The sequence below is a fragment of the Empidonax traillii genome, unplaced genomic scaffold (genome assembly GCF_003031625.1).
Source record: "Empidonax traillii isolate 1590-97213 ecotype Southwest subspecies unplaced genomic scaffold, ASM303162v1 scaffold1364:size121726, whole genome shotgun sequence".
Taxonomy (NCBI): domain Eukaryota; kingdom Metazoa; phylum Chordata; class Aves; order Passeriformes; family Tyrannidae; genus Empidonax; species Empidonax traillii.
In genome coordinates, this window is record NW_020956557.1 from 61,093 (window position 1) to 73,931 (window position 12,839).

The 12,839-nt window shown below is 36.2% G+C and overlaps 1 protein-coding gene across 1 annotated transcript in view; it reads left to right on the top strand.

The window, feature by feature from the left end:
• Positions 1–11,067, top strand: part of LOC114069800 (macrophage mannose receptor 1-like) — a 52,813-nt gene extending 41,746 nt beyond the window's left edge. The window contains exons 23-30 of the mRNA XM_027906839.1: positions 877–979; positions 1,850–2,079; positions 3,101–3,266; positions 3,604–3,756; positions 4,620–4,736; positions 6,614–6,781; positions 10,047–10,106; positions 10,489–11,067. Of these exons, the coding sequence (XP_027762640.1) occupies positions 877–979; positions 1,850–2,079; positions 3,101–3,266; positions 3,604–3,756; positions 4,620–4,736; positions 6,614–6,781; positions 10,047–10,106; positions 10,489–10,739 (1,248 nt within the window). The 3' untranslated portion in view covers positions 10,740–11,067. The remainder of the gene's footprint in view (positions 1–876; positions 980–1,849; positions 2,080–3,100; positions 3,267–3,603; positions 3,757–4,619; positions 4,737–6,613; positions 6,782–10,046; positions 10,107–10,488) is intronic.
• The last annotated feature ends 1,772 nt before the right edge of the window (positions 11,068–12,839 follow it).

Below are 12,839 nucleotides of genomic sequence, written 5' to 3' on the forward strand. Positions count from 1 at the left end.
TTTAGAAGAAAATATCTTTAAAATGTCACTTCTGAAAAAATGTATGTTTTTCTGGTTTTATGCAAAGCAGTAGGATTTCTATGAAGTCTTACATGAAAACTTATAAAGTCTCTATTTTATAAATTTCAGATTTATTTTTAAGTTTACTTGATCTTAGCACAAAGTTATGTTATAGTTAACAAAATACTACGCAACTGTTCAGTTTGAAAGATTTAAATCTCAATGCTTTTCAATTGCAAGTGCAGTATTTATCGGTGCATCTCCTTCTGGACAGAAAAAGAGCAAACAAGTAAATAGAATAAAATAAATATGGATGCTTCAAACAAAATTGTTTGAATCCACACAGGCTTTTGCATTTATCAGAGTTTGTTTAATGTGTGCTAACCTTGGTTCAGGTATCGTGTCCATGTCAGAGAAGCTGAAATGTCCTTGTGAGGTGGACAGATAAATGGTTGCCTTTGGGCTGGAGCAGTTCTAACTGCTGTGTGTACTATTACAGCTTGCAACAATAAATTTGAAGAGGCTGGTAGGTCTGAAATGATGCATCATTCATTGAGGGTCTTTTCTATAATAATTGATCTCATTTCTCTTTGTGACTCCTCTCCATGTTGTATGCCTGGAGATTGAGAATACTGCATTTCCTCTGGTCTGCTTACTCACCCCAGTGTTGTGCAAGAGAAAGCAACATTAAGCAATCTGTGAAGCGTAAGAGGAATAGAACTTCCACATCATAAAACTTATGCTCTTAGATGTTACAAAGATATGAATGTAAAACTACAGTATTATTTGTATCTGAAGATGTAAAAGGGAGACAAAAAGTTTTGTATTTGCTTTTTCTAGCTGTTCGTAAATGATTTTGTATCTTTTTGCTTCAAGGCTGATTGTGTTGTCATGAGAAACAGTCCTATTAAGGAAGCAGGAAAGTGGGCTGATCTGAGTTGTGATAACAGCAGAGGATTTATATGCCAAATTGATGCAGGTACTTGTCATTTTAGCTTAAACACAGTCATACCTTATATTTTTTTTCAGGGAATTGCTTAGATGTCTGAATTTCAACATCATTTCACTTCCAATAAAGATAAATGCACAAATTGTTCTTCAGGCTGGCACACGAGGGTCATATGTGTCAGAGGTCCAGTTAGTCACTGCTCTCACCTGACCCTTCCCGGCAACTGCTGTGTCGCTATCTTCCTGAGCTGGAATTTCTATCTGCATCTTTGTGTTTAGTATGACCCTTGGTATGACTTTTGTTCCATGACTTTGTAATTTTCTGAATATTGAAAACATGTTTTGGAAAATACTGGTTTGTACATGTAGCGTGAACTGTCTGGAATGACACTAACTCATCTGCACTGAACTTGAGGGAAACCATCAACAAAAAAAAAGAGATTATAAAGCACTGAAAACCTCCAAATATATGATTGATTTTTAAGAACAGGTCTAGTGTGAAGCTTTTAATGTCTTGGGAAAAAAAAAAAAAGAAAAATCCCTGGAAAACAACGCAGTTTCTGGAAAACATTTTGTTTGATGAAAAATATTTTTTAAAAGAAGTTATGAAAACTAATCCTAAATCATTTCAGCAATCCTATTCTTGAGGACTATGCAGAATGCTCCTTACCTGCTCATAAGTGGTTGCTTTAAGAACCCCTCTTCTTTCTTGAGCTTTGTAATTGATTTTTACTACTACTCCTGGCTTAAAGAACAGTGCATCTAAGCCATGCTGGGTATAAGTCAGGGAATATGAAACCAAGAAGAAAGGTCTTTGTTTAATTCTGTTGGCAACCACACTGAAATCATAATCCCCTTTTAAACAAGTAAATGGATCTTTTTTTATCCTTTTTTTTTACAGATGCTGAGTTTCTGCCTTCTACAAGCTCATCGCCATCCGACATTGTCCCTTATGGTAACAGCAGTTATATGTTCATCCACACCAAAATGACATGGGAGGATGCTCGAAAAAACTGCAAACGTAATCAGTTTGACCTTTCCAGCATCTTAGACCCTTACAGTCATTCGTTCCTGTGGCTGAAGATATTAAAATATGGGGTGCCTATGTGGATTGGTCTTAACAGTAATGTGGTAAGAACATTAAACTAATTGTTTACATACTGGTCCTAAATACTTTTGTGTGCTGTCAGATTTATAGGTCAGAATTCATCCTCTTCTATTAATCTGATTAAATTGTATATATTACACAAGCTTGCCACACTTTCTCCTGTGATATTCCACTCTGTGCACTTCCAAATGAGATATTTTAGGCCATGATCTTGAAATATCTCTTTGTATATATGGTCTATTTGATATAAAATCCACATGTTTTAAAATGTACATAGAAAAGTGTTTATTCTAAAAAGTACCTAATTTTCAGAAACATAAGAAGGTGCTCTTACTATGACTATTTAAACATTTTTGAGGATAGTTAGCCAAATAATTAATTGGTCTGCCTAATCTAATTTTATTTGTCTCCCCTCTCCCAGTTCTTTGATATTTTGATACTTTCTGCATGTTAAAATACAACGCAGTTTCTTCTTGGCGCAGACCCTTGTCCCACACTCACTCCATTTGGCTGAGCACATGAAAAAAAGAAATGAGTGAGCATAACACACCATTTCCTAAACCCTCAAAGATTCCCCTAACATTAATCAACAGGATGAATCACTGAGATCACCAGCTTTGGTGAGAAAAGATTACAGTTTTAAATGCACTTCAAGTTAAAACAATCTATGTGTCTTAAAATTTGTGGGGAAAAAAGATTGTGCATAAACTAGTCATGTGAATTTCGCTCCTACAAATTATTTGAAATGAAACTGTTATTAGTCCCACATTAAAAGTATTATGTTCAAAATTAACTCAATGTTACCTACTCGGCATTTCCTGAATTATTTTGCTGAAAATAATTTGTTACACTGCTATATTTCTCGATGAATAGCTGCTTGTCAGAACAAATGTTTCAAAGATGGAGCCATTTGTATTTGCTTTTGATTTCTAAAAAAACCCCCAGCCTTCTGGCACAAGGTACTACTTAGACAGACATTTGACTGATGAAAGAGTGGTTAATGCTTAGACTTTAATCATTCCAATCAATGTGTTTTGTTCTTAGACTGATGGGAGTTATAAGTGGATTGATAACTGGAGGATGAAGTATACCAAATGGGCTGAAGGGGAGCCAAAGCAGAAAATAGGCTGTGTCTATCTAGACATTTCTGGAGTCTGGAAGACAGGATTCTGCAATGAAAGTTACTTCTCTGTTTGCAAAAAATCTGATGGTAAGAACTTCAATCTGACCATTGTAATTGCAATCAGTATCTCTTTAGAGATGCTGGGTTTTATTTCAACAGTTAAATAGAAACCATTAAAATTTACTTAAATTGGATGGGGCAGGCTACTGTAAAATGAGGGCAAACACATACTAAGGAAGGGCTAGTGGGACTGTGAACAGCTATCACTTGCTGACAATAATTAGATATATTTTAGATCTATTTTTTGAAGATAATTTTTCTATTAATCTGCTATTGAGTAAGCATGCAAATAAAAACCCTCAAAAATCAAAAGGCAATGAATGTTAGGGAGTAGTCATATATTTTTTAAACTTTTTTTAAACAGTCCAAGCTCCCACAGAGCCCCCTCAGCTTCCAGGAAAATGCCCTGAATCAGAAGGGCACAGGGCTTGGATCCCTTTCCGAGGTCATTGCTACTACATTGAATCTTCATCTACAAGAAATTGGGCCCAGGCATCTTTAGAATGTCTTCGACTAGGTCAGTATCCTGCTTAACCAGCACATCTTTCTGACTTGTTTTTCCTATCTGTGGGACGCTGAAAATGTGCTATGTGTTTTTTGTGATTTCAAGGATGGTCCAAATGTTGGAAAAGAAAGTTGCATCCAATTATTGCCCTAATTTGGGAGGTAATGGAAAATAGCAGTCTACCAAAGACATGTGTGTGGGACCAGGCATGTGAGGAGCTTTATGGCCTGGAATGGAGATCATGAAAGTGGAAAATTTGTACTTTGACCCTTATAGGAGGTAGACAGCCTCATTCATAGCAGTCACTAATGCTTATTTTAATGGAATCTTGTATATTTTTTATTCTTGATCTAATTTCCCTGTGATTATTGCAGTTTTATGCCACTGTAATAAAAACTATAGCTCTCTAGGCTGAATAATCTATTAGTGAACTAGGGTTGTTGTACAGTTTCATTCTCCCAACCTCTTTCTCTGGGAAAGGGATGCAGGTTTCCTTTTCTGGGCTTCATATGTCTGTAGCATTGTTGCCGATAGCATTGATGGCAATGTGACTTTGGTGTCTGACCTCCCATTAGGTTATGCAAAGATCTTGTTCACTTTGCCAGTGGAACAAAATATAGATTTATCTTCACTGGAAGTATATCTTGACATAGGATAGGTGAATTGCACTCTAGGCCTTCACTGATAGTAAACCTACCAGTGAAACCCACGTCAAATATAGACACCTGGAGCTGGGTAAGAAGACTCTCCCTCTCTGCTGGTACTCAGGTTCACTCCTGGGTTCTCACGAGCTTGTATGTTGACAGGACAATAAGAATGCTTTTCACTGTGGAACTGTCATCTCAAAGAGATTTTTCTTTCCCTGTGTCTCCCAGGTGCCTCTTTGGTCTCAGTTGAAGATTCAGCTGAAGCCAACTTTCTGACCTACAGCATTGAACCTCTTGAAGGGAAAACATCAACATTTTGGACAGGAATGTACAGAAATGTGGATGGTAGTTTCTTCAATTTTTACATCTTTTTGTTTAGTGAATAATTACCACAAGCTGTTTGACATAAATGTTGACATTTCCACATTATACTTTTGTAATACGTAAATAGTGAAATTAGAAAAGGTAATATACTATCCTCACAGGAAAAACTAGCCAATTGCTGTCAAGTGGTAACCAATAACATATATCAGAAAGACCAGGCACAGAAACTTCATTTTATAGGAAGAAAAGTAATTCATAACAAAGTAAGGCACAAAGGAGCATATAGCAGTGTACAGACAGGACCATACTGGGAGTTGTGCCATGGTTTCTCTCAAACATGTGCTTTTCATCGTGATGCTTCATTTTTTGAACTACAGAATAATGGGGCTAACATCACCTCTAGTCTTTGGAATCACCATCCTGGAAAGACTAGTCTCTCACCTTAGTTACAGCTGACCCTCAGAACAGCTTCACTTTGAAGATGGAATTGTTCATGTCTTTGGAATTGTGTATCACAAGTGTTTCTATTTTCTGCTTCACTTTAAGGAGGGTAAAGCAAGACAGAATAGAAAACAGGCTGCTTTAGTTAAGTCTTAAATTTGCCAATTATTGCATTTTCATTAATACAATTAGTATTCAAGTAAATAGATATTTCTGTCTTTATGGTAGATGTAAAAGCTACTTCAGTCCTGCAGTGTTCAGGCTAAAATTTCCAGTATAACTGTCAGAGGCAGGGCTACAGAATATTTCAGGTGACTTGAGGTGGGGTTTTCTTGAGTTTTGGAGGGGATTTTAACAACTGTCTACTCTAGCACTTCAATGACAAACTGCTTAGCGAAAATTCAAGTCTTCAGGTACATTAAGTGAATCTTAACCAGTGAAAGTTTTCAGTAGAAGAAAGAATTTGAAAGTTGTGATTTATATACATGACACCCAAAGAAAAGCTGAGGTTTACTCATGTGTTTAATTGACACAAAACAGGTTTTTTAAAATGCTTCCAGAGCAGTGCAGAGCAATACAGTTCTTAGAGTAATCATAAACACAAGAGCTGCTTTAGCTCTTCATTATATCACTAGATAATGATTATAGTGATTTCAACATAACTGCATAACTAAATTTCATATCTTCATGTATGTATCCAGATTGTATCTAGATGTCATATTATGACACAAAGAGTGGTAGGAATTTAAAAACAAACAAACAAACACAAAATATGTAGAATCTTGTAAGAAAACAGAATACAGCTTTCATACTGAGTCTAAGAATTTGCTTGAGTACAATTTGGAGTCACAAGGGGCACATTTATTCTAAATAAATATCCCTATTAAAAGAAAGAAAGAAAAAGGAACAGGAAGGAAGAAAGTCCCAACATAGCTGAACAACAGTGATCACAAGATTTTTGAAGCAGATCTATAAAAAAGAAAATTGTGTGTGTAAAGCTTGTGGAAAGGAGCAGAAACTAAAAAGAAAATGGAATAAAATTGGACTTAGAAAGACTTCAGTGTAGGCTTTGAAAAGAGTAACGCAAATCTTCTCTACAAATTACTGAAATAAAGAAGATTCTGGTGAAGCTAAGTTGTATTTTGACATCAGTTGTTTCTATAAACTGAATAAATAATTTACCTCGCACTGTTTCAATAAATTGTGGGAGATACTTCTTTAAACTGCCTTGGTTTTGTAACATCATAAGCCAGATTGGTCTGCCTTTTCAAAAAATTAATGTTGTATCATGTGCATAAAAACTTCGGGGCAACATGTGTCAGAACAAGAATGTAAATGATCTAGTGGCCTGTCTCCAATAGTGGCAACAGGTAAATTTTTTAGGAAGGCAATAAATGTGGAGAATGTGAAGATGTCTATATGGAAAATAATATTTTTTCCCCATATTTTTTAATTAGGAGAATGGCTGTGGCTAGATGGCACTGCAGTGAATTTTGTCAACTGGAATGTAGGAGAACCTTCTCCTCAAGAAAATGAACACTGTGTTGAAATGTACGCAGACTCCGGGTACTGGAATAATATCTATTGCTCTTCCTACAAAGGCTATGTTTGTAAAAAGCCAAAAAGTAAGTGCTGCCTTTATGAATTTGTTTTATATATGGAGTATGCTCCTTGTATGTTAGTATTAATACATGTCCATTACACACAATGCATTTTAGATGGCTGGTTTGCCAAGGGATGCACATTTGCATGCCAACAAGAAGAGTAAACCTTGTCAGTAAGATGAAGTTCTGCCCAGTTCTCAAGTCCCTTTAGAATTGCTTTTAAAAGAACACATTTGTATTTTAACTGTACCTAGTGTACGCACTTAATGAGTTTGCATGTTCTATATTGATAATGGTTGAGTAATCACAGTGTAAGGATTGTGCCTTGCATACACAAATTTGTTTCATCCATATGAAAACACATTCCTCAGGGTATTCCCTCTGCTCCAACCAGCGAGTACATTTTGCTTATTTCCCTCTGGCATGCACTCTCATATGCATGCATTTTCTGAGTATGAAGCACTGTTTCTGCAAACTGAATAATTATGAACTGTGAATTAACAAACAGCATGGGATCTTTTGTTTCTGCTTTTCATTCATTCATCTTTTCACAACAGGATAACACAAAGCAAGTAGCATAGTTTGAATGTGCTAAACTGAAAATGTCCTGATATAACTGAATACAAATTTGACAGCTAGTGCATATGTATTCCTAAAAGGCATCATAATAATTTCTTTCAGCATATATTGAAATATCAAAATCTCTTACTAATATTTACTGAGAAGAGTGAAATACATGTGAATATGCAAGGAAATACACCCACTTCCTCTACAGTACTGGAAATGAGAGAAATTCTGCTATCCTTTCTATAAATGTGCTCTCAGGCAAAATTATTCTTACTTACTCAAATGCTTGTAATGATGACTGTATCTTCTACAGGAAATACTGCAAAATACCCAATATAACCACCCATTCAGAGCCTACTTATCTGTCTTTTTGCACTGTGATTGACAAGATCTGGGCACTTTATTTTCATTCTCTGTTCAGAATATTCATAGATGTAGGTAACAAGTGTTAAAGTCAATGGCCACCACTCCTTTTTGACCATTCAGTTCAACTGTTTGTGCTGGTACTGGCATTCACCTGTTTTGATGCTAAGCCATTTCATGCTGAAGCAGATGAAAACTCATTATTTTTTTCTAGAATTAGCTTCAGCCAGTCTAACTTACTGATCTGGAATGCCATGGAGTCAGCCAAATGCCAGTGTCGCTGCAAGCACTACATAGCCATTCACTCAAGAGCAAACCACAATCTAGTCCTACATTGTCACGTATATGCAGCTTTTCTTGGCACAGTTTTGCAGAACTGTGACAATGTTACATTTGCAGAATTTAAATAAATTATTAAATAGCTATAGACTATGGGGTGTTAGAAGCATGGTTTTACTGAATTGCCCTTGCTATAGCTAGTTATGTTTGCTGTTTTCTGAAGAGAAAAACACAAAATAAGGAATAAAGTATTCCCATTGAATAGATGATACTTTCTGTTCCATTTCTTGAGATAATTTTTAACAGAGTAATTTGAAATTCTGTAGGAGATTTATTCCATAAACTAACTATCTTTATTTGTAAGTGAGGAGTTATTCAGCTTGGAGAAGAGTAGGCTCTAGGGAGACTTTAGAGCACCTTCCAGTACCCAAAGGGGGCCCACAAGAGAGCTGGAGAGGGACTTTTACAACGGCCTGCATTGACAGGACAAGGGATAATAGCTTTACATCAACTATTAGGAAGGAATTCTTCACTTTGAGGGTGGTGAGACACTGGATCAGGCTGTCTAGATAGGTTGTGGATGCTGCATCCCTGGAAGCATTCAAAGCCTGTTTGGATGGAGCTTTGAATAACCTTGCATGTCCCTGGTGTTCCTGTCCATGGTAGGGGGTTTGGAACTAGGAGATCTTCAAGGTCGTTTCCAACCTAAACCATTCCATGATTCTTTATTATGTTCACGGCATCTCACTCTCATTTTTCGGGAATGGCAGATTCATATTCCTTAATACACTGCTTGTTTAACACGTAGGTAGGTTTAGTATGCAGTCGCCTCATATCAAACCCAAGAGCAATGTGCAGAACATACATTATCAAAGCTGTACAAAACTTGGTCAATCAACAGTTCTTGGTGAACAACAAGGAAGAAGTGTCTATGTTATTATATTCCAAAAATTATCCAACTAAATGAAGCAATGCAGCCAAAGGATTATTTTCCAAGTTTACATAATGTCAGTTTTTTCCTCCTATTCCTTCTTGCATTTCTGAGACTGTTTTTTGCACTGTGCTTTCGGACATAAGGTATCTTCACAAAATCCCAAAACAACAAAACAGCTGAGGCTGGAAGGGACTTCTGGAGGTCATCTGGTCCAACCTCCTTCTCAAACAGGACACCTATATCCAGTGGCCTAGGACTATGTCCAAATGGGTTTTGAATATACCCAAATGTAGAAATTCACAACCTCCCTGGGCAGTCTGTGCCAGTGTTCAGTCACTCTCATAATGAAAAGGCATTTCCTGATGTTCAGAGGGAACATCCTGTGTCTCAGTTGGTGCCCAGTGCTTCTCTTCTGTCATTGGGCAGCACTACAGAGAAGATTTAAGTGGTAAAAATTATTTGAATTCCTGAGCTCACCTTTTTCAGAATGAAACATGGTGCATTCATTTAATACTTAGTTATAGATTGGTTTTATGCCCACATGGAAAAATACATATCTTAATTTTAAAGAGTCATTCAATTTTCCCAGCAAGCTAGATTTTTTGGTCCAGAAATGAAATTTTAAATGAGTTGCAAACATTTTAATTTAGTTGTTTAGTTATCTGCTAAGACGCTTTGAAGTTCATGAGTGATTTCAAATGTCTATGTAGGTAAGCCATTAAGGTCTCTTGGCAAACCAGATTTATTACACTTGCTGTGTTTAGGTCGCACAGGTACTGCAAGAATTTGTAAGTATATTGAGGATTATGTTTGACCATGTCTATCCTGAAGATGTTGTATACATTTTCTTTTGGTTTTACCCTGATGTCTGGATCAGTCTCCATGGAGTTTTTGATGTTTCTTCTTTTCTGCTAATTCCTGTAAAAAACTTCATGTGAGACCAGAATACACTAGACCATTGTTCTATGTCTTAGGTTTATATAACTCTGTATGAACTAAACCAAAGTGTTTTAAATATTTAGTGCTTTGTATTACCATATGTTTATCTCAACATGATTTTTAGTATGTTCCAAATATAGAAAAAAGAGTAGAAATACATAACATAATAATATAAAATGATAATGCTTTTTCAATATTTTCAAGTGCCAGAAACTGAAATGCTGCCAGCAACTGAAATATCACCAGCAGAAATGCCTACAATGGGTAAGAATATTATCATTCAAGTAGACAGAAACTAGTCCCACATAAGATCATAAACAGAACAAATCCTATCCTGTATTATGTCTTTTACATTTTCTGATATACTTGATTCCTGGGAGTATATTGTTTCCTAGTGGTATATACACTACTATACAATATACTCCATTCAATGGCAAATGAAGGTTTAAAAAATAGTAATTTTTGATATAGCATGCAATGTTGGCAATTTAAAATCAATTTATTTTATGCTACTATCTTTGTCTCTTTCTATTTTGAAAAAATGAAATGCTTTTGCTTAAAATATCATGCATTATAAAGGAATTGTTTCTAGTAATCAGATAAAGAGTATGTAGCATCCTCTTGATTTTTTTGTATTTGTTTTCAGCTATGGCAACGGATAAGAAGGCTCTTACCCTGAACCACGGGAAAACAGGAGTTGTAGTTATTGCTGTTCTCCTCCTCCTAGCTGGAAGTGGCCTTGCAGGCTATCTCTTCTACAAAAGAAGAAAGAATTGCTTGCCAACAAATGACAGCTTTGAGAACAATTTGTATTTTAATAGTGATGGATTTCCTGGAACTGGTGACACAAAGGATCTTGTGACCAACATAGAACGAAACGAACATGCAACACTGTAATGTAATGTAATGTAATGTGTAATATAAAATGTAATAAAATAAAATGTGCCTTGTTTTACTAAAATTATGCAATTAGAATTAAGCCAAAGGTATTTCTTATGTGCAATTGCTGTAGTAGCCTGTTTCAGTGTGTATGTGGTGTCATATATGGAATTACTTTCTTTTGTAAGACATTGTATAAAGTGTAAGATTTCATATCTCAGGATTTGATGATCACACTGGTGAGTGTGGGTCTTAAGAAAAGAGATAATGTTGACTAATTAAATGGAACAATAGAAATGGATACAATAAAGGAAGTAAAACTTCCACTTGAGGAATGTTGACAAGATTTGAAATTTCTGCATCAGATTTATTTCAAACCACACTAAAGAACAGATGCTTAATACTGTTCAGCAAACATCTCTCTATCTCTCTAATTCTACCATCCTTCAGATGTTCCTAGGGATTTAACTACAGGTATAGTTATTAGATGACAAGTCTTATTTGGGCACATCCTCTTTGAACTATGTGCGAAAAAACCCCTTTATGATATTTCAGTTCCCACAATTTCACACAACAGAGAGAACCAAGTATGTAGTTCTTGTAGTTTATGGATTCTAGGATTTAATCAGGTAAAATCTGGGGGCAGGCCTCTGGAATGGAAAAATGTGGTTGATGTGAACTGCCTGAGTTTTGGCTGGCCACAAGTGGGATTTGTTGGTGAGAGGTGATATAGGTCGTGGCAAAACTTCCTTCTGATGAGCACAACAGTTACTGAGGAGGGGGAAGAATGTTGCCTATATGTATTCTGAAGGTTTCTGGGAGCACTGGATAGCTTTTGTAGTGATGGCATTTGGAACTGCTCTCCTAGGGCTTCTAAAGCAGCGTAGGTTTTGAGGTGTGTGCTGCAAGAGTAAGCAAGTCAAGAACAACTTAGCTTTATGTAATTTATGTATGTACTATTTATGTAATAGTTTCTACTGATTTTATTTACTCTAAAATGGCTAGATCAGCTTCTATTTATGGAAGTCTTAAGATTCCCCAGTGTGGAGTTTATATTCTTAATTTTTGTAAATCCTGTAAAATGTTAATCATGCATGATTCCTCACTTGCATACAAAGGTTTGCAAGGTTTGATTTTGTGGTTTCAAGTTTTGTTCTGTGAAATAAACAGTAACTAGCTTCCATTTTTAAATAGTTTTTTGTTTTATAGTTTTGTCTGTATAAAACACTGTAAGGGGATAAAGTGAAAAAGAAGATACCACTGTGGAGACATTCCATCAAAACCTGTGATCTAGTATGATTTTAACCATATTTTCCTGAATCTTTCCCAGGATTATCTGCCTAAAGACATCACCAAAATATGAGTTGAGTGCTTTAGTAAAAATCTCAAGTTACATATGTGTGTAGGTAAGACAGGAAAATTTGTCCTGGAACTCCTTTTCTCTGGCTCTGCTCCCTTTCTCACAGTTATTTCTTTGCTCTGTTCCCATTGCTGTTTCCATTTTCAATGCACAGTTCTTTAATCAAGGAGCAGAACCTCTAAAGGTTCTTTATGCTATCTGATGTGGCTTGTGTGCCTGAAAGCTCCTGACTGACTGATTAATGATGTTAAGGATAATGTTGTTTCAGTTATATGGAGATGCCATGTAGAATGGTATGTGAAAGGGACAATGAAAGGCTGAGAGACCCTGACTGTAATGCTAACCTCACTCTGCTAGTTGTTGAGCAAAGAAATGCAGTCCCCACCCAAAAGAAGTTCAGTCCTATTCAAGGACTGCACACCAAGTGATTCTTCCAGGTAACATTTCATCTCACATATATATGCAAAGGTATTGTTGGAAAGAAGATAAAAACTGAGGGGATGTCTCATTTCTGGTTCTTTGCCATACTTACCAGATACATTGCAAAAAAGTATCAGGGAGAGAATCCAGCTACTGGAGCCTGGATAATCCTGAGCTCATCCACCCCTTTATACTGCCCAAAATCCGGCATGATCTTGGAGTTGAAGAGAATTAAAAATGCCGTGCTAGTTAACAGCTGGCAGTTGGTGTAGCTGCTTCTGTGAAATGCTTTGTCACTTCTGCTTTCCTATCCAAATAGGTACAGAAAAAATAGAGGA